Source organism: Python bivittatus, unplaced genomic scaffold, assembly GCF_059951505.1.
Source record: "Python bivittatus isolate LINGU-HERP-01145 unplaced genomic scaffold, Pbiv_v1 ctg000080_np1212, whole genome shotgun sequence".
NCBI lineage: Eukaryota > Metazoa > Chordata > Lepidosauria > Squamata > Pythonidae > Python > Python bivittatus.
Genome location: NW_028277035.1, coordinates 39827878 through 39850404, shown reverse-complemented (window position 1 = coordinate 39850404; position 22527 = coordinate 39827878). Strand labels below are relative to the sequence as shown.

At 38.2% G+C, this 22527-nt stretch overlaps 1 protein-coding gene across 1 annotated transcript; it reads right to left on the bottom strand.

Moving 5' to 3' along the window:
* Positions 1–2957: 2957 nt before the first annotated feature.
* On the bottom strand, positions 2958–22526 carry MRPL22 (mitochondrial ribosomal protein L22). Its single transcript, XM_007423301.4, has 7 exons — positions 22410–22526; positions 22284–22329; positions 16525–16660; positions 13678–13743; positions 12942–13019; positions 11488–11557; positions 2958–3236 (listed from the first exon to the last, which is right to left on the bottom strand). The coding sequence occupies exons 1-7, from the start codon at positions 22438–22440 to the stop codon at positions 3025–3027; spliced, it is 639 nt and encodes a 212-aa protein (XP_007423363.1). The 5' UTR covers positions 22441–22526; the 3' UTR covers positions 2958–3024.
* Between the last annotated feature and the right edge of the window lies 1 nt (position 22527).

Here is a 22527-nt window from a genome sequence, read left to right as displayed (position 1 = left end):
GTTAGCAATGCTTCCTAAGGCCCACTTGACTTCACTCTCTAGGATGTCTGGCTCAAGGGCAGTGACCACACCAGCATGGACATCAGGGACATTAAGATCTTTCTTGTATAGTTCTTCTGTGTATTCTTGCCACCTCTTCTTAATCTCTTCTGCTTCTGTTAGGTCCCTACCTTTTTTGTCCTTTATCATGCCCATCTTTGCACTAAACGTTCCTTTCATATCTCCAATTTTCTTGAAGAGATCTCTAGTCTTCCCCATTCTATTGTTTTCCTCAATTTCTTTGCATTGTTCATTTAAGAAGGCCTTATCTCTCCTTGCTATTCTCTGGAAATCTGCATTCAGTTGCTTATATCTTTCCCTTTCACCCTTGCTTTTCGCATTCCTTCTTTCCACAGCTATTTGTAAAGCCTCATCAGACAGCCATTTTGCTTTCTTGCATTTCTTTTTCTTTGGGATGGTTTTAGTTGCTGCCTCCTGTACAATGTTACGGACCTCCGTCCATAGTTCTTCAGGCACTCTGTCTACCAAATCTAATCCTCTAAATCTATTCATCACCTTCACTGTGTACTCACAAGGAATATGATCTAAGTCATACCTGAGTGGTCTAGTGGTTTTCCCTACATTCTTCAATTTAAGCCTAAATTTTGCAGTGAGAACCTCATGATCTGAGCCACAGTCAGCTCCTGGTCTTGTTTTTGCTGTCTGTATAGAGCTTCTCCATCTTTGGCTGCAAAGTATATAATCAATCTGGTTTCGGTATTGACCATCTGGTGATGTCCATGTGTAGAGTCATCTCTTGTATTGTTGGAAAAGAGTGTTTGTTATGACCAGCTTGTTCTCTTGACAGAACTGTATTAGCCTTTGCCCTGCTTCATTTTGTATTCCAAGGCCAAACTTGCCTGTTATTCTGATTACTCCTTGACATCCTACTTTAGCATTCCAATCCCCTATGATGAAAAGGACATCTTTTTTTGGTGCTAGTTCTAGAAGGTGTTGTAGGTCTTCATAGAACCGGTCAACTTCAGCTTCTTCGGCATCAGTGGTTGGGGCATAGACTTGGATTACTGTGATGTTGAATGGTTTGCCTTGGATACGCACTGAGATCATTCTGTCGTTTTTGAGGTTGTACCCCATTACTGCCTTTCCCACTCTCTTATTGACTATGAGTGCAACTCCATTTCTTCTAAGGGTTTCTTGCCCACAGTAGTAGATATAATGGTCACCCAAATTAAATTCACCCATTCCCATTTCAATTTGCTGATTCCCAAGATGTCGACGTTCAATCTTGTCATCTCATATCTGACATCCAGCTTGCCTTGGTTCATAGATCTTACATTCCAGGTACCTATACAATATTGTTCTTTACAGCATCGGACCTTCTTTTTGCTTCCAGATACATCCACAGCTGAACGTCCTTTCGGCTTTGGCCCAGCCGCTTCACTCTTTCTGGAGCTACTTGGAATTGCCCTCCGCTCTTCCCCAGTAGCATATTGGACACCTTCCGACCTGAGGGGCTCATCTTCCGGTGTCATATCTTTTAGCCTTTTAACATTGTCCATGGGGTTTTCTTGGCAAGGATACTGGAGTGGGTTGCCATTTCCTTCTCCAGTGGACCACATTTTGTCAGAACTCTCTGTCATGACCTGTCCATCTTGGGTGGCCCTGCACGGTATAGCTCATGGCTTCACTGAGTTATGCAAGCCCCTTCGTCACGACAAGGCAGTGATCCATGAAGGGAAGCATCGTATAGTACTGTTTGTTATTACAGCCAATCTCAATAAAGTATAGTCCTAGTCTTCCTGTGGCATCTGTTTCCTCATCTGATTTTTCTTGAAGGCCTGACAATTATGGCACTAATATAACATATGTCCAGTTAAAGGAAGAGTTTTAGCCAAAGATCCAACAAACTCCACGATGGAAGGAGGAAGCCTTCTCTGCCCATCTTGTCTTTTTCACTTATTGCCTTTGGAATAATAAGTACAAAGGGAATTTGAAAACCTTAAATCAATTCTAGTTCTCTTAAAAGTCTGTGAACACACAACAGTACTAATGACTAAATTAAATTACCTCCTATATTAATCCATTTTACAGAAGTCATCCAGAATTTTTAATCAAGAAATTAATATACAAAGCATCAAATGGTATTATTTTCACATGGAAAGAGAATATTGCTCTATAATCTACAACTAACAATGATATGAAAATGTATAGATAGAAAATTGTTTGCCATTAAAACTAAGGAAACTTAAATCATGATCTGATGCTTTTTGAAATCTAAGTACACATGCTATGCAATTACTACTAAACAATCTACTTTCTGAAATTAGCTAGCTTATGCATTTCTGAAGGATGTAGCTGAGTACCAACAGATAAATTTCTAGGGTTGCAAGTTCTACAGAATTCTCTATGTACTCAGTAGAATAAACGAACAGGAGTGCTATCTGTAATCACATTTTATTGCACTGAAATTTCATTGCATCACTCATTTACTGTATGCTGTTCAGAAACACATATTCCCTTTGTGAAGAATGAGATAACAAACAATCATGAAACCAAATTCCAATTATCACCAAAATGTTTCCCATATTTTAATGATATATTATGAAAGGCCAAAGACATTTTTAAAAAGCTAAATGGAATATTAGGTCCCTTTTCCCTTAGAGTTTTGTTCATTCAACATTAGGAATTGTTTTATTTACATCCCACCTTTCTTCTCTGATGAAATTCAACTTTATACAAGACTCCCAAATAGTTTCCCACCCAAATACTGACCAGATCTGGACAATGTTATGCCTGTATTAGAAGTATTGGATATATTGCCTACCACCATCCAGTTCCAAAAAAAGAATCTATTTTCTGACCACCTTTCCAATTCTGAAAGCCCTCCGTTAACACAAACCCCCTTCCTAAACACCAATGTATGATGTATGTCTATTTCTAGAAATATGAAATTGAAGTTATTTTTAAAATGTACTTTATTTACATTTTTATCAAAAAGGAAAAACAGATACACAATGAAGGGTATCACAGTGTATTAATAATGGTCCGTTTACGAAGTTGCTCAACATACTCCTTAGCTTGATCAAATCCAGTCTTTGCTGGTGCCGGAGGTGGAGGTGGTCCTTCAACTAATCTCACAAAGTAATGACATCTGACTTTGTCCATAATCCCAAAACAGCCTTTGCCATGGTAGCGGATTCGTTTTAGATAATGTCCTTTTCCAGAAAATGATTCAGCTAGAGAATATAAAATGAAAATCCTGGTTACAACAGAGATCCAAAGAAGCACTTAGTAGAACAGTCAATTCAACAGTTCATTATCTGTTTAATGCATTTCAACAAAAACAGAAAATGGTTTGGTCTTCTAGATGGATAACTGAACCATTGAACAGTAAGAATGGAGGAATATATTCTAAAACACATACAGTGGGGCAAAAAAGTATTTAGTCAGCCACCAATTGTGCAAGTTCTCCCACTTAAAAAGATGAGAGAGACCTGTAATTTTCATCATAGGTATACCTCAACTATGAGAGACAAAATGGGGAAAAAAATCCAGAAAATCACATTGTCTGATTTTTAAAGAATTTATTTGCAAATCATGGTGGAAAATAAGTATTTGTTCATCTCAATACTTTGTTATATATCCTTTGTTGGCAATGACAGAGGTCAAACGTTTTCTGTAAGTCTTCACAAGGTTTTCACACACTGTTGCTGGTATTTTGGCCCATTCCTCCATGCAGATCTCCTCTAGAGCAGTGATGTTTTGGGGCTGTCGCTGGGCAACACGGACTTTCAACTCCCTCCAAAGGTTTTCCATGGGGTTGAGATCTGGAGACTGGCTAGGCCACTCCAGGACCTTGAAATGCTTCTTATGAAGCCACTCCTTCGTTGCCCAGGCGGTGTGTTTGGGATCATTGTCATGCTGAAAGACCCAGCCACGTTTCATCTTCAATGCCCTTGCTGATGGAAGGAGGTGTTTACTCAAAATCTCACGATACATGGCCCCATTCATTCTTTCCTTTACACAGATCAGTCATCCTGGTCCCTTTGCAGAAAAACAGCCCCAAAGCATGATGTTTCCACCCCCATGCTTCACAGTAGGTATGGTGTTCTTTGGATGCAACTCAGCATTCTCTCTCCTCCAAACACGACGAGTTTAGACCAAAACGTTCTACTTTAGTTTCATCTGACTATGACATTCTCCCAATCCTCTTCTGGATCATCCAAATGCTCTCTAGCAAACTTCAGACGGGCCTGGACATGTACTGGCTTAAGCAGGGGGACACATCTGGCACTGCAGGATTTGAGTCCCTGGCAGCGTAGTGTGTTACTGATGGTAGCCTTTGTTACTTTGGTCCCAGCTCTCTGCAGGTCATTCATTTTGACCCCACAGGGTGAGATCTTGCGTGGAGCCCCAGATCGAGGGAGATTATCAGTGGTCTTGTATGTCTTCCATTTTCTAATTATTGCTCCCACAGTTGATTTCTTCACACCAAGCTGCTTGCCTATTGCAGATTCAGTCTTCCCAGCCTGATGCAGGTCTACAATTTTGTTTCTGGTGTCCTTTGACAGCTCTTTGGTCTTGGCCATAGTAGAGTTTGGAGTGTGACTGTGAACAGGTGTCTTTTATACTGATAACAAGGTCAAAACAGGTGCCATTACTACAGGTAACAAGTGGAGGACAGAGGAGCCTCTTAAAGAAGTAGTTACAGGTCTGTGAGAGCCAGACATCTTGCTTGTTTGTAGGTGACCAAATACTTATTTTCCACCATGATTTGCAAATAAATTCTTTAAAAATCAGACAATGTGATTTTCTGGATTTTTTTTTCTCATTTTGTCTCTCATAGTTGAGGTATACCTATGATGAAAATTACAGGCCTCTCTCATCTTTTTAAGTGGGAGAACTTGCACAATTGGTGGCTGACTAAATACTTTTTTGCCCCACTGTAATAGCTGCTGTCCTTCATACTGAACTAACAGAGCCATCTTTTTAAAGATTCTTGTCTTTCAGGTACCTCTGCCTACTGCTGTTGCACTAAGAGTGTTGCTCCATCTGGAAACTTAGGATATTGTCTTACATCAGTGACATCATTGGCTTATCTTGTTTGACACTGTTCAAAATTCTACATAAAACATTAAACCACTTTTAAAAATTATGTAAATATTACAACTTACAAGAATGATATGGAAAAAGATGTTACACTGGAATTACAAATGAAACCGGCTGATGTCTTAATAATCAAAATGTATATACAAATAACAAACCAGAAGTGACTTAGATAACTTTCTTATTTTGGATTTACAAAAGAGACATGTCAAAGTTTTGAAGGAGAAAATGAAAAGAAATCAAGTTCTGGAACACTATTTAAAGGGATTAAAGATCAAGATTTTTAAAAGCAAAGGGAAGGAATATAAAGTTGGCTTATTTGATCAGGTTAAACTATTTATGTTGTTGTTTCTGGTAAATGGATTTTGCTGACCAGGACCAAATAACGAAGCTTTAAAGATTTGTTTATAGACAAGAGATGAGATATGGGAAGAAGAGATTTTTTGTTGTATTCTCAGAAAAAGTGATAAGTTACTGTTGTGGGATCAAAAAACGCAGGACACAAATGCAAAATAATCAAGGCTTCACTGCAGTGTTTATTGAGCAGTACGTACTGGAGGGGAATCCACCAGAAGTTAGTGGGAGGCACTCCCCTACAGGCAAAATGGATGCTCTGATATTTATACAGTTCTACAAAAAGGGGAAGGGAAAAGAAACGTATACGCATACATATTCATATGATGATATAGGCATACCTAAATAAGCAATGGTTCTCAAGTTACTCTCTGCCCCTCTGTTATCTGTTAACTGCTAGTAAAACAATAGTGTCACAGAGAAGAAGAAACAAATTAGTTCAAGGTGCCAAATGCCAGGAAGAAGGCATCCTCCCTCCGGGCAGATGCATAGGTTGCTATGGGGATGTTTTGATAAGGAGTTTACAACTGGCCTGGTTCACATCAGCTTCAAGGATGCTTCCCCATTCCTTTATGTTTCAATCTTATTGAGGCAATCCCATTCATCTGAGGCCTCTAGAAACTTGTCTTTTTCACCCAAAGATTCATTTTTCTCACACTGTGTTAAAAGTAAAGTAAAGGAATATAAAGTTGGTTTGATTGAGCTTAAAATATATATGCTGTTATTTCTGGTAACTCTTAATGGACTTTTGCTGACTAGGACTGAATGACAAGGCTCTAAGAATGCATTAATAAGAGATGAGATATGGGAAGAAGAGATTTTTTGTGGTAGTATCCGAGAAGGTGATAAGTTATTGAAATTGTATTTGGGGTGAAGAGGGGAGTCATTTCTTTATATATCTCTTTTCTTTTTTTCTTTTACTATATATTTTTCTTTCTTTTTTTAATTTTTTTCTTTGCACTATTTTTTCTTTTTATTCTTTTATATTTTTCTTAGTTTGTATTAGCTTTTTATCCTTGTATCTCTAAACTTTAATAAAAATTATAAAAAACAAGAGATTGCTGCAGCTATCAAACAACTTGAAATGGCAAAATTGCAGCGACACAGTGACTGCCCAAATCATTAAGAAGGCACTGAAAGCAAAGGGCTTGTAGTATTTGATTATACAGGTAGTCCCCAGCTTAAGAATACCCAGTTTAAGGACAACCCATAGTTATGAATAGAGTCTACTGTAGCAAAATTCAAGTAAAATACACAATGATTTGAGTTAAATACACAATTGTTTGAGTTAATTACACAATACTACTTATACAGTATTATACAATAATACTATTCTGGCTTTCATATAAATTTGACTTAAGGACAAACCTTGGGAACAGAACTCATTCTTAAACTGGGCACTACCTGTATTCATAGGTTATTCTCAATAGTATGGAAAGGAAAACGGGTCCTGCTTGACTGGTAACTTGCTGATATTGTGCCCATGTTTAAAAAGGGTGATAAAATAAGATGTGAAAACTACTGTGGAATCAGCCTCTGGTCCATAATTGGAAAACTCCCTTTGCAGGTTAGCTGAGCAAGGCTACAGCCAATGCGAGAATCCTCCATGCAGGAAGAATAATGTAGCATTTAGAACAGCCAATGGCTATGTGGACCTGTGAAAGAATGGAAAGTTAACTTTGAGACGAAGGAAGAAATGAGCAAGCCATGGAGGGAGGGAAGGACAGGACAGTCAGTCCTGAGAAAGAAACTCAAAATAGCCTTTGTTTAGTGTAAGATGGGACAAAATGAAATCTGCACAGGCTTTCAAAATAGCGTTATATTACCATGCTACAATAAAGAACTTTGCTAGAATCGCTATCATGCCTGTTTCTTGACGTTGCCCACCTCAAAGACCTAACAGGATTATATTTTCACCATCAGGCAAGTCAAATACTGTGAAAAGCAAACTATTGCTGAGTTTTATTGATTTCAAGAGTGCCTTTGGCAGGATCTACCAGGATGAATGTAAAAAGTTCTTTTAGCAATTGGCATACAGAACAAAATCACTCATCGCTGCCTTTTATGACAGCACCTCTTACAGGGTTAAAATCCAATTCCTTCACAGTCAAAACAGGAGTGAGACAAGAGTGTATCATCACTGCTGTTCAATGTGATGATAGACTGGATAATGGGGAAAAGCCTGGCTGAGTATATAAGAGTTCAGCGTGGCACAGATGAGCTGAATTTCACTGAAGTAGCATAAGCTGATTTATTCTTATAGAGAAATCAGAACTGAAGACACAGAAGCTATTAGATGTCATAAGCAAAAAAGAACAGAGAAGTTTGGACAATGGATAAATATATATATGCAGTGGTACCTTGAGTTACGAACGCCTCTGCTTATGAATTTTTCATGTTATGACCAGCTCCGGCGCCAAAAATTTACCTCGTGTTGCGAACCACCTCGAGTTACGAACTGGATCCGCGGCCATTTTCCCTCCTCTGACAGGTGGTCCACGGCCATTTTCCACCTGACACGTGGTCCGCGGCCATTTTTCCGCCCGACACGTGGTCCGCAGCCATTTTCCACCCGACATGTGGTCCGTGGCCATTTTCCGCCCCTGACACATGGTCTGCGGCCATTTTCCGCCCCTGACACGTGGTCCGTGGCCATTTTCCGCCCCTGACACGTGGTCCGCAGCCATTTTTCCGCCCGACACGTGGTCCGCGGCCATTTTTACGCCCCTGACACGTGGTCCGCAGCCATTTTTACGCCCGACACGTGGTCCGCAGCCATTTTTATGCCCCTGACACGTGGTCTGAGGCCATTTTTCTGCCCCTGACTCTCCCTCCAAGCAATAGCCACCTCCCTGTCCTCCACACCAGAACGGATTAACGGTAATTACATTGAACCTTATGGGAAAATTTGCCTCGTGTTGCGACCAATTCGAGTTGCAACCAGAGTCACGGAACAGATTAAATTCGTAACTCGAGGTACCACTGTATATAAAAAAAGGCCAAAGCCATATGAACTAATGGCAGACAATTAACCTTGCCCTTAGAGGTGAGCCCACTGAACAAGCAGATGAGTTCACATATCTAGGCTCTTTGATCTCTGTATCAAAGCTTGCTGCATCCACTGTTGCTGTCACACAAATTGGTAGTTTTCAGCAGCTTATGAAGGTGCCTCCAGAAAAAGAAAAAGAGCAGCCTGAAAACAAAGATTCAAGTATTCAATGCAGCCATCACACGAGCCTTGCTCTATCCAATGGAAAAAAATTGATATTGCTTGTTCAGGACCTACAAAACCTGAAGGTGCTTCAGAAGAGGTGTCTGAGGACAGTCCTGGGTATCTCCTTGCATGATCAATGGCAGAATGAGGACATTCAACAGATATGCAGTCAACAGTGCACAACTGAAAATAAGATCCAGCTATTACTCTGCTATTTTGGGCATGCCTACCTAAGCAATGGCTAGAAAGACAAAGTCCACTTGCTGGAAAGTAACAAAAAATGCCTCCCCCCAAGACATGGATCAGCTAGATAACGGCTGAAGCAAAGCAGTTACAGTGGTGCTTAAAAGTTTGTGAAGACTGTATGTTTTAATGTCACAGAATATGCAGCATCAGCTTAGGCCAGGTAACTGCAGGGACTTATTAGCCATGGTGGTGATAACTCCTATTTTGCAGGCCATCCTCCCACCACTAGAGGGCATGAATGAATAAATGACCAAAATATATTTTTCTATCTTTTTAAAAATTTCTAAGTATTCATCATCTAAAAGGAAAAACATATTGTCTTCCATAAAATAGCTACAGCAAAAGTCAATGGGAAGCCGGCAGGAAGTCAGAAGTCACAGTCACATGAGGCCCTCATTTAACAATCAGCACAGTCCTCGCCTAACGACAGCAACCAAGATTGCTGTTGCTAAGCAATCTGGTCACATGACGGCACGCTTTACAACTGCATTGCTTAACAACAGTAATTCCAGTCTCAATTGCCGTGATAAGCCAAGGACTACCTGTACAGCTATTTACAAGGAGGGCTGATGTTAATTCAGAATATCATGTATGGTACAACAGACAGTTCAGCTAAATGTATGATACTGATTCAACTACACCTTCCACACAGGGACAGATTCAGCATTTGAAAAAAAAGGCTACTAGGCTTCCCTTCCAGAAGTCTTAATGGTAAGGCATTAAGCCTGGCTCTTCTGTAAATTTTCTCTATGGGGAACAGAGAAGGTGTTACTTAAGAATAAAAAAAGCTATTCCAAAACCCAATGTTACATTGACGAGACTCTTGCTCCTTAAGTCTTGATCTAGGAAATGTTGGAGCTCTTATAAAGGCTTCTCAGACCCAAGCACCAAGTTAAGAATCTACAATAGACCAAATCTGGGGCTATGATTTTCTCCCACAAGGAATCAAACTTTTTCACAAGGATTAACTGTTATGAACAGTTAGGATTAACTGGATTAAGTACTTCACCCCTCAAAATTTTAGCCAATATTTCAGTTAGCAAATCCATCATACACAGATATGCTACTTTACAGTTATTGGTAAATTAAATTACACTTCAAGTGGATCTTGTGGAAGCTGCAGACATTTCTAACAGCTTCTGATATTTCAAACTTATATCACAATTATTGTTTAAATAATGAAATATATTTGTTCCTATCAATCTGGAGTTCATAAAGAAACAACTATTTTGCTGACCTCCCTTTGAAATTGAATGCATTCAAGGTCACTACTGTTATTTACACAGCATCAAAGTAGATGGAACTCACATACCAGATTAGGCAAATGTTTCTTGCCAAACAAAGGTACTCAAAATCCAGAGTTGTGTTTTGGTGCCCTTCCTAAAATCAGAACAGGGACCTAGTTCCACAGTTTGAAAGTGATGCAGGGGAAGTATCTCATGTTCCTCATGAACAGACTTCTAAGGGAAAGCAACTTCCCCTGAAGGCTTTAACATCCAGAAAGTTCATAACAGAACAGTATCCAAACATATTGTTTCGGCAAAACATTGCTCACTGCAAATAGATTCTGAAAGTTCCCAAACTTGGTAAAAGAGACAAGGAAAAAGTGTGCACACTTGTATAATTATATTGCTAATGCCAAAAAACATGTCTTCAAGTACAGGTAGTCCTCACTTAACAACTGCCCTGTTTAGTGACCGAAGTTACTACAGCATTGAAAAGGTAACTTTACAATCGGTCCTCACATTTACAACTAATGCAGTGTCCCCACAATCACATGATCGCCATTCTGGCGCTTTGCAACTGGCGGGCATTTATAACCACCAGTGTCCCATGGTCGCATGATCGCCATTTGCATGCTTCACGGTTTCCAACAAGCAGAATCAATGGAGAAGCCAGCAGTAAGATCACAAGTCGGGGTCACGTGATGCCGCGTGATGTCGCGCTTAACGACCATGGGGATTCACTTAATGACTGTGGCAGAAGCGAGGTTATAAGTCCATCACGTGATGCCTTGCTTAACGACTGCATTGCTTAGCAACAGAGTTGCTGATCACAATTGTGTTCATTAAGCAAGGACTACCAGTATCTGTTTCTGTTATGGAAAACCTGATATATGAAAGCTGTTAAAGGAAGTATGTACCTACACTTATTTCAGAAATATTTTGGAAGTAATTTGTTCCAAATCAGTTATACTGCCTACTTCTTTTTGACCCTTGACAAACTGATGTGAATATCTGTGAGTATATCATGTGTGGGCACACACATGCAGTTTAAATAAATAAATAAAATTATGTATTAAATAATAATCCATATCCAGTGAACATTTTTTCTTTTTGTTCTTCCCCTACTCACCTTCATTTTTTAGTGCAGCCACTGGCACATTACCCAGACTGAAATGCTTGGCCCAAAAAAGAATGCCTACACCCAGTTTAGGATAACAGGACAATACAATTACAGCAGTTGTGAAATTAAAAATGCACATATCTAAAATGGCTTATACTATTGCTATTGTAAATTACACTCTGATTTTCTGAGGAAGTTTCATACAATTATAAAGTATTTACCAATGTATAAATTGGATTTAAATTCTACATTATATCTTGTCACTGCCAGTTCTTGGGCTTCCAGAAGAACCTATTATGAAAAAAGGGAAAAATAATGTTAGTCACAGAGATCATGAAAGTTTTTAATTTAAGAGCTTTACAACTCCACAAAGAGAAACAAAGGAATATATTAATCTCAGCAAAATGGCTTGCATATTGAAAATCCTATTTTCCTCTTCACAGCAGAATCTTCTGTATCCTAGTCAATGGGATTTTTATCCTGTGAGCCTTACTCCTAGATCACTGAGCAGAACTTTGCCTTAGTTAACTTTTAGAAGTTCAAACAAGTCCATATCCTAGAGGAGCAGAAGCTGGTCTGTCCCAACTTGAGGATATGTAAGTATGTATGTTCAGCTACGACTTCCATCATCCAACCCCAACATCCTCAAGACTGAGGGTGCTTTAATTCAATTCCATTCCCCAACAATATTGGGCAGGCCTTTCTGAATGCCTAGAATTTCAGGATTGTTCTATTCATTCTACCAGCCTGCTGAAATCCTTTGGACTCCTAAAAAGTAAGAAAAAATTAACTAATTTTCAAGGTGCCTATAGCCAATAATTTGTTAGTTTAAATTTGACACCCTCATATACACCTGCCATACAATTCATGCAAAATTGCATGGCTATCCCAATTCCCTCATCCCTAGAGTTTACCTATACCGCACAACCATATTCCTTCCCTCTTTAATTCCATGTCTTCTCAAACAACTTTTGCTTTGCATATAACTTTGTTCTACTTTCTCTGACTATCCAGAATCTTTGTTCACTCAAGATATTAACCATGTTTATGCACTGTGCAAACTGAACAAATTGTGATTTATTCAGTAGCCATAGTTAAGAAAACTAAGTTACTGAATAAACTACAATTGTTCCATTTGTTAGTATGCTGCACTAACACACTTAGTCATAGTGGCTAGATTCAACAACACTCTATGCCAGAAATAACCAAAACACATTTTAATTTAGCATGTTTTATGAATCCAGTCTACAGTTGTAATCAGTTTTCCTTTCTCCAAAAGGAAGGTCCATTCCACCTTTGCATTAAACATCATTTTTTTCCCCCAAGATTCATTTCTATCTTACCTCAATTTCCCCTTTTTGTCAAAGCTTAGTCACCCATATTTTTTTCCAATCCATTACTGCTTAGCAAACTTTCTTCAGCTTCCTTGCATTAGGATTCTTGATCCTTTTGCCTTCTGTCTCCTGGGACCCCTTCCCTGCTTTCACATATCCAAGTATCAAGTCAAGTGGTCATATTTTCCAAAGTACAAAATCTTGCTGGGAGATTAGATATCCACATAATATACAGATAAAAACTCTGGATATATTGAGTAATAAACTTCAGAAAAGCTCTCAAATACATAGGTTTAATCAAGACTGAAAATAAACACATTTTAAAGAAAACTGTAACATACCTCTTTGATTATTTTTGCTCCCTTTTTATCATTGAATTCCAACTGAGCCAGTGCCTCGTCAATGGTCATTCCCCGTATCTGAAATGGAAGGAAGCATATTTTGTACAGAAAACTAAATCTCATAATGATTTCAATGGCAAACTTATTTTGGTGTAAAAGAACAATACAGGTAGTCCTCACTTACCAACTGCAAGTAGGACTGGTAACTCTGTCACTAAGCAACACAGTTGTAAAGTGAAACATCACTTGACCATGCCCAACTTATGATGTCAGTTCCGGTTGTGGTCATTAAGTGAACCACTGCAGTCATCAAGCATGATGCCACATGACCATGACTTCTGACTTCCTGCCGGCTTCCCCATTGACTTTGGTTGTGGGAAGCCAGCTGCGAAGGTCACAAATGGTGATCACATGACCATGGGACACTGTGACCAACGTAAATGTGCAATAGTTGCCAAGTGCCCAAATTGCGATCACATGACCGTGGCGACGCTGCGACGCCTGCAAGTTCAAGAACTGGTTGTAAATCTCCTTTTCAGCACCACCGTAACTTCAAACAGTCACTGAATGTGCGGTCAGTAAGCGAGGACTACCTGTATCACATTACTTCTTAGTTACTGCTTTTGGGTCTGAGTCAAACACTGAAGTAGCATGATAACTATAAACTGATGGCCCAGGAAAGGCTATCAGGATCATACAAACATACATCTAAGAAATCTACCAAAAATGCTCTTACCAGTTTGGCCAGGTACCACATCTTATCCTTGTCATATTTGATATCTCTTCGACAGTGATATATTTCCTTTAAAAAATAAAGGTTTATTGTGTACAATTAGCTGATATAAAATGGTTACAGTAATTGAGGGGGAAACATTTTATCCCCAAATGAATGCATCCTATTTGAGCATAGAACAGACAAAGCCAAGATCATTCAAGACTGGAACCCCAACTGTAGCTTTTTAAGTGAAGTTGTTTTATAGTATGTATCAGCAACAAAACCACAACACCAGAGCATCCCTTAACATCTCAGATACTACACATGGCTGCTTTTAATTACAATTTAAAAAATAAAACTCAGCTGAATCTCATGGGATTTCTAGGCAAGACTGCTGAAATCTCATTAGAAGTGACTAGGTGATCACCTGAAATCACAGGCTGATCAGTTTTATACTACTGGTCCATCTAACTGAATACTAACTAGCTAGAAAAGGTTGTCAGGTATCTTAAGAAAATCCTGACTTTGTGACTGAGATGATTTTAACTAAAGATACCACTGCATGTAAAATATATTGTCTACTATTGAACAACAATCCCTCAAATAAATATAAATGATTAGCAGGGTATACTGAAGCAGTTTCATTTTAACACAGTTTTATAGGAGGTATGGGAATTAACTGCCCATGATCAGAGTCCACTCAGCTATGCTATTGACATTCTTCTCTATTATCATTATGTCTTCCATCTGACCTTACTTTCTCTTCCAGGTATTTGCAGCTGATCATTGGAAAATAAAGGTCCAGATGCTAATGAAATGAAATGAAATGTATTCCTTCAGAGTTTGCACCTTCTCGGGGCTTCCAGGGAAGAAATGGCCAATTGAATATGGCTCCATTCTTTGTGGAGCTGACGTCCATGGGAATTAGAGGAGTTGGCCCCGGTCCAGCTCTTCGGAGTCATCTCCAGATAAAGGAGATCAACAGGATCACCCATAGGTACTCCTGACACAGATTCCCTGTGAAGAGATTCCAATCTAGCAATCTCTAACAGGTGGAGTGCTCTGGGAGTCAAGGGAAACATCGAGCCCAAGCCATGGCACAGAGCCTTCAAGCAGACCTAGATCTGCTTTACATCCTCTTTTAACTAACATCGTAAACTGCCTATTTGTGATTTATTTGGCAATTAAAAACCTCCTGAAAGACAAGTTTCTGTACACCAGGAGAATTTCCTATTATCCTGGGAGAAAGAAGACCAAAGTAAGTTTAAAGATCAAAAAGAAATAGTTCAGCGTTTGGTAACAGCGAAAGGGAATTAAGAATGTTGATTGGGTACAATTGAGAGGCTAGATGGATTTGAAACAGCTTTTTTAAGGATTGTTTTAAATGTTTAAGAAAATACAGTACGTGAATTTGGATTTAATTGCAAGAAAATCTGCTCTGGGAAAGTTTGGCTTCTGAAAATAAATATAAGATAAGAAGGTCAGAAGAAATGGACACTAACAATATATCTCTTTTAACATAATGGAGGAATATCCTTCTTTCAAAGACTTTTTAGCTGTTTGGAATCAGTGCGTTCAGGAACTATTTGTACAATTGGGGCAAACAGAGGTTGTAGGAGAAGAAAAGATTTTACTGGACAAAATAACAGTGGAGGATGACTTGAATAAGGATTTTAGAATGAACTTTAAAGAAATGCCAGATTATAAGAGAGACATGGAAGATATGGAAAAAGATGCTGTGGATCTGAAGATAGACTCAAAGTTGCTTGATTATGTGAACGATATGGAGAAAGAAGTTGTAATGGACTGTAAGAATGACTTTGAGAATTATCCTATTTTGGACATAGTGAAGGGAAATACCAAATCTCTGAAATCTTTTCTGAAATTAGACAGGAAGAGAATGATAAGAGATTGTTAACTGGAGTTTTATTTGGAGAAGAGACTGAAGACTGAGCCTTTCAAAAATAAGAGAAAGGTATTCAAAGTGGATTTATCAGATCAAGGTTAAATTGTCCATGTTTTGATCTTGGATTGTTAATATTGAATTTTCTTTTTCTGACCAGGACTGTAAGAAGATGATTTATACCTGTAAATGTGATTTTATTTGGTTTAGTTTAAAACACGTATGTGATTATTATTGATCTTTTGTATGCTTAAGGGGAGAGATCTTTTAGGTTTCACTTCTCAGAAAAAATGTAGAAGCTAAAATGCAAAACTGACCTATTTGTTTAAGCTTAAAATTTATGGTTTATTATTACTGGCACTCTTAATTCTTTTGCTGATTAGACTGTTGAATATCTTTTATAATCTAGTTATTATTTAGGGATGAGAAAGGGGATAAACGGGGTTTTTTTAATAATAGAAAAGGTGTTAAGTTACTGTTAATACATATACTTGTTTGGAGGGAGGGGGAAATCATCTTTTATATTTCTTTCTCTTTTTCTCTTTCTTTCTGTTTGTAGGTTTTTTAGCTTTGTATTAGATTTTATATATATATAAACTTTAATAAAAATATTTTTTTAAAAAGTTTGCACCTTCCCCAAAACTGAGTGCTATTGGCCTGTTGCAATGATGAGTATTAGGTAAAGAATTATTTTGAAAGAAGACATGGCTGTCTGCTATGTTTTTTCACACTCTACCCAACCCCAAAGATGCCAAAGAGATGCAGGGAGTGAATATATTTTAGGCCTATAAATTTAATCCAAATGAGATGCTACAAAATGTTCAACATTTATTTCATTAAATATATTATAACTGCCAACTCCAATACAGATCTCAGGAACTATTCCTCATAAAATTATGTCACACACATGGTAATTCTTAGCTCTGCAATTGTGTAACAGAAAAGAAATCTAAGCAAATGCTTACTGCTGGCCTTCGAGGCTCGTCTGGTCCTTGTGGAGGATAGGTGATCCTGTTCTTCTTATCCCACTTTGTACTGTACCCAAAGGATCTGTTTATATTAATATTTGATAGAAGAGGAAAGCTGGAAGATGCCAGAACCCTACAAAACAAGGTTTTGTCATTTTACAGAAGCTAAATCTTGTCACTGGTTGCAATAATTATCAAGATATTGACTGCTTAGTGCTATTCATCCCATTTTAACATGCATATTTATTATAGTCCCATAACTTAGCACTCAACAGGATGTACAATGTTTACTTTAGGCCAACATCCTCAACTGCATTGCTAGATGAATATATCCACACACATAGCTATCTACAGGTGTCTTGCATTTATGTATAACCCAAAGATATGAAAATAACAAGCATAACTCTTTGGGACAAAGTGGAGTAGATCTACTTGTGCCTAAACTCAACTACTGTTAAAATAACAAGTTTCTCTGTTATTTCAGTGATAGCTCTCATTTTCACCCATTAAAAAGTAGCTTAGTGTGATTTAGAAAGAAATCCATACCAACCAATGTGGCTTTGCACACTGGACTAAGGAACAGTTTGTTTTAACTGCAGTTTTTTTTTTTAATCAACCAATAGTGACTTGACTCACATATGTTAAGTCATAAAGCATGGTTTAAAACTGCGCTGGCTGAGTTGGTATATAATATTAAGCAAAAATCAAAATATATTATCACTTAGTACAATGTGTGAATCTAGCCAATAAGATTGTTCTTGCTATTACTTTTTATCAGTCATTCTTGGATTATCTCCTCCTTTTATACTTACTACATTCCATTCATCCTTGCATACAGTTTTCAGTTGGTTCTTTTTAGTTGCCTAGTCTAGAGCTGGCCACTCAGTTTTTCATCCATCCATCCATCCATCCATCCATCCATCCATCCATCCATCCATATCACACACACACTTGGGAATATTGCATCATACATAAGCCCTCTTTAATGTAGATGGTATATATTTGATTACATATGTGTGAAGAAAGTAGAAGGAATTCTAAATTTATTGTTGTTTTAAATAAAGGCACTCATGGCTAATGTTATTTGATAATTTAAGGTGAGTATGAAATTACATGAGGCTCATGTCTAGTGCCCCTGAAATCTTTTGAAATATTATATGGTAGTACAGAACATCACAGAGCTTCTGAAAAATCCCTCACATTCATAAGAAGCTGTCAGCTGGCTACTATCAAAGAAATATAAACCCCAAGTCTCCTATGTTCTAGAATTTTTCTACTCTTCTTCTCTACTGGCTACCAACTCTTAAATTTCAAGGGAAGAAAGCTTTCCTTCAATAATCTAGTCTGTAAAGCAAACAGGCCATGTTAGGGTGTTACAATGCCATCTAGTGATCACAAATATATCATGGTCTTGCCCTGTCAGAGAGTGTGAGACCACTCAAAAGCTAATCTACTTGAAGGACCTCCCCAGATCATCTTGGCTCAGAAGATGGATGCTCACAGAATTATTTGCACAGCTGCCTAAAACTGTGAGAAAAAGGTGGCATTCATAATACATAAATACATAAATATGTATATATTTCACAACTGCAGAAATATTTGACAGATCTCTGCCTGAAAGTATTTATTTAAATAATGCTATCAAGCAGTTATTGACCATTAAAATTTTATAACTTATGTTCAACTTTCCCAAAAGAGAGTGTCCCAAAAGATATAAGTATAAATTTGCTTTGGATCCTCAAATTGCTATTTGAATATCAAGTATAAGTAGTCCTTGCTTAACCTCCATTCATTCAGCAATTGTTCAAAGTTACAACAGCACTGAAAAAAATGGACTTGCAACCAGTCCTCAAACATATGACCACTGAGGTGCACCCCACAGTCACATGATAAAAATTTGGGGCCCCCATATTTATGACGTTCTCCTGTTGCCACTCCTCAGCTGGCCTTCATCATCTCTGCTTGCCTTCTCTCCGCTGGGATCTCCATCTGGCCCCACACGGGAGAGCTACCACAGAAACATCCCACAGGCCAACGGACAGGAGCTACAGACAGGGAGGTGGATGTTGCAGGCGGGTGCTAGGCAGCGCAGGCAAGCAGGTATATGCTGCCACCCCTCCATGAAGGTGCCGGGGCCCTGCCAGCCAGGGCAATCCTTCACATGGAAGGATCATCCTGGCCAGCAGCAAGGTGCAGCATGGAGGCATGCAAGGCATGAAGGGTCACCCTGGCTGGCAATGGCCAGCAGGGGAACACAGCATGGTGCAAAGGATCGTCCCAGTTGGCCATGGCACACAGCACAGCAGGGATGGGTAGGCAGGCAGCCAAAAGGACAGAGATGGAGGGGTGACAGGCAGGTGGGGGAAGTTGAAGCAGACACAGTCCCTTCCCTTGGAAGAACCAAGGCTCAGGGCTGGGAGGGACCAAGCCAGGAATGGCTTGGATCAGGGTGGGTCCTCGCCCAATGACCACCTGAGATTCACCTAATGATGGCAACAGGGACTATCCAAATTGTCGTAGCTAAGCAGGGCAGTCATGTGATGTTTCACTTAACAGCTGCTTCGCTTAGTGGCAGAGTTTCCAATACAAATTAGGGTTGTTAAGTGAGGACTACCTATAATGTCTGTTTTAGAATCAGCTGAATAGACATAGTGAAACTATTGCCTCATTCCTATATTAGCTTTCCAAATGAGGCTTTTATTATGTAATGATCTGCCTCATTCACATAAATCTAAGCAGAGAAGCATTCAGATAATAGCATTGTGCACTTGTAAACCCTAGTTGTTCTCCATTATTTCTTTTTCTTTTCTATATATGTAAAAAAAAACAATTAATGAAGGAGTATGCAAGACCTTGCTGTCCTAGTCTTAAATCTTGCAATAATATAATATACCACAATAGTCCAATTTGATATCACCTAGATATGATACCAAGGACTAAACTAAGAATTAAGAATATTCCTTAATTCTCTCAAATATTTTCTGATTTGCCTTCCCAAATAAAGGCTTCTCTGCTTTTATTTCACTGAAAACATTTTTATGTAGAAAGGCACTCAATGGCTGCTGAGCTTTTATAAACTCAATCAGTTTCTTTCCTTCCAAAATAGTTAGTCACCCAAAGGGCCTTTGATCAGTGACTGCAAATGACATTCATTAAAAAAAAAATCTATTAGCATTCCACAATGGCATTGTTCTATATGCTAACTTTGACAATTTCATAAAGTAACTTAAAAGCACTAACAAAAGATCTACAGGAATCTAAAGTATCATTAAACAGCATTATATAATATTACACATTAGAAGAAAACTTAGCACTAGAACGAAACCACAAGGAAATAGTAATTTCTGTCATATTAATTTGTCCTTAAGTTTTGATATACAGTACCTTTAATTTCAAAATAGATATGAAGAGACTTGTCATTTAAAGGTGAAATAACAAAAAAGGGGAACAACAAAAAATCTAGCAAAAACCTAGCAGAATAAATGTATTTCCTAATCAGTGTTTTCTCATTAGAATATAAATTGAATGATATTTGATTGATTAAAGTTGATAAAACGTTATGTTATAAAATGTTTTCCAGAGGTGGAAAATCTTATTTATAATAAGGTAGATCACACAAAAAATATGCCAAGCAAAAGAGAAATAAGGAAGTATTAAATACTTTGCTCCATGAGCTATCAGCTTTGAGTGAAATGAAAGAATCATAGCTCAGAGACAGAGTACACGTCCTTACAATGTTGAACATCCTGAATTCAACTGATGTCTTCAGTTAATAGGATCAGATATGTTGCATAAGCAAAGAAAACTCAAGGCAGTATATAGTTTAGCAATCTGAATACAATACATTATATCCCCATGGAATCAGGGCTGCATTATGACTCTTGTGGGCCCTAATGTACTTTTGCCTTTGTGGGCCCCTCCCTCCATAAAAATAACAGTATTAAAATATTTCATATGATTCTAAATATTTCCTTCATATTTTTAGGAAGACATAGGGAACAGTAAATAATATATATTGTGTATTATTTTGTAACAATAATCAGTTGTTGCCGATTAATTGTGATGTCTGTTGCATATTATCAAAATTATTAAATTTTAGTATTCACACTACATCTATAGGCTTAAAATAAAATGATCAGTTTGATCTTTTTGTTTGTTCGTTACATGTTATTTTAAAAAACATGAAAATAAATATTTATTAAAAGACATGAACAACAATTTCTACTTCATTTTTATTATTTCTGATTTTTAAAAAAATTAAAACATTTCCATGGCCACCTACCACACCTACTGAAACATTAAGTCAGTCCTGCATGGAATTAGTGGAGAAAAGCATCTGGCTATAACTACCACAGGACTACTTAACTCTAAGAGATTTTGGATTATCGGTGTCTCATAGCAATATTAGCAACAATCAATTTGTCAACTTATTTTTTTGACTACAGGAGAAAGGCACCAAAGAAATCAGTATCTACTGTTATATCACAGATTTTTCAGGCCAGATCACCTAGTAGTTCCTGATCTGTCTAAGAAGACAGATACAAAATGCAATAGGAAAGCATGGACCATGATGCCATAAATGGCTTAGCCCTCTTCATTCAGGTTGAAGACATCAGCATTTGACAAGTCATAGTATTTAAAAGCTAGTGACTGACAAAACCAACGGAATTTGTTGCCCTCAGTTAAAACTGATGAACTGTCTGGCTCTATAAATATTGTTTCCTGTTCTTCCATCTTGATCATTTTTGGGGGGTTCTTTGACGATTTGGAATTCATGCTTTGGAATGAAAATTATTATTTATATCACTGACATTGATTTCAAATAGTGATTTTTATTGGAAGTGAAGTGGACGTTGGGAGCAAAGAATCATGATTTTTCCACTACCATTGCTTCAGGAAAGTAGAATTCAGAAAATACATTCCTGATCAACTATATAGTGGGTTCTTGCAATTTGAAAACTGTAGTACAGTATGCCATGTTTACAAAATACTATTTGTGAAGCTTTTAAAAATATATTAATAGCATATTGTAGATTTTATTAAACTTAACCCATGCTAATTTGATAGCAAGGACAAACAGGAGATTGAACATAACCTATCTTTAGTTCATTTGCTGCTATGATTTCAATCTGTGATGCTGAAAATGCATGGAGTTGTGAATCACTCTTCATCATTCTTAGTTACAAGGAGTCTTGTAGCATCTTAAAGAATATCAAATGTATTATGAAAGCCATTGGAAATGCTGGCTGGAAGATGATGTCCAACACAGCTTGAGGGAATGATATTAGGGATATATGTATTATGCATTTGTATTTCATTTTGTAATTTGTACTCCGTTTTGAAAAACCTTTAGTTGAGACAGATACAGAGAGAGAGACCAAATGCTTGGAGGAAATCAAGAACATGCAAGCAATGTTGAATGGGATAATTTCATTAAAACTCAAATACGATGATGATAGTTACAGCTACCTTTCTCAAAACAGCATTGGTGGAAAAAAACATTGAAAGAAATTGGAGGAAAAAAGAAACAAATAAGGGGAGAAGAGAAGAAAAGAGAAGATCCTCCTGGCAACATCTTGTTCCCAAGACATTCATCAGCTTCGGGCCTGAGGTCAACAAACAACAAATCCCGTCTTTACAGCACTGCCAGAAATACCAAAAGAAGCCAGGGTGTACCCTAAATAACTTGTAACTATTTTCAGGTATTCTAATTTTGCATTTCTTAACTTCCACGAGCCTCAGGTACCAAAGCTCACCTCCCGGCCCGAGGGCAACCGCCAAGGCTCCACGCACGGGCAATCCCTGCAAGACAGAAAGAAGATGTGGGTCGTGGGATCCCCGCGCCTCTCCCCTTCGCAGCCCGCTCGCCCAGCCAAGCTCACCACATAGCATCCCCAGCACCGCCATCTTCATAGCCCTTGGCCAAGGACCGACCGACCGCCTTTACGGCAGAGGCCGGAGCAGCTGGGGGTTGACCTAAAGCAGCTGCCGTACAGTACT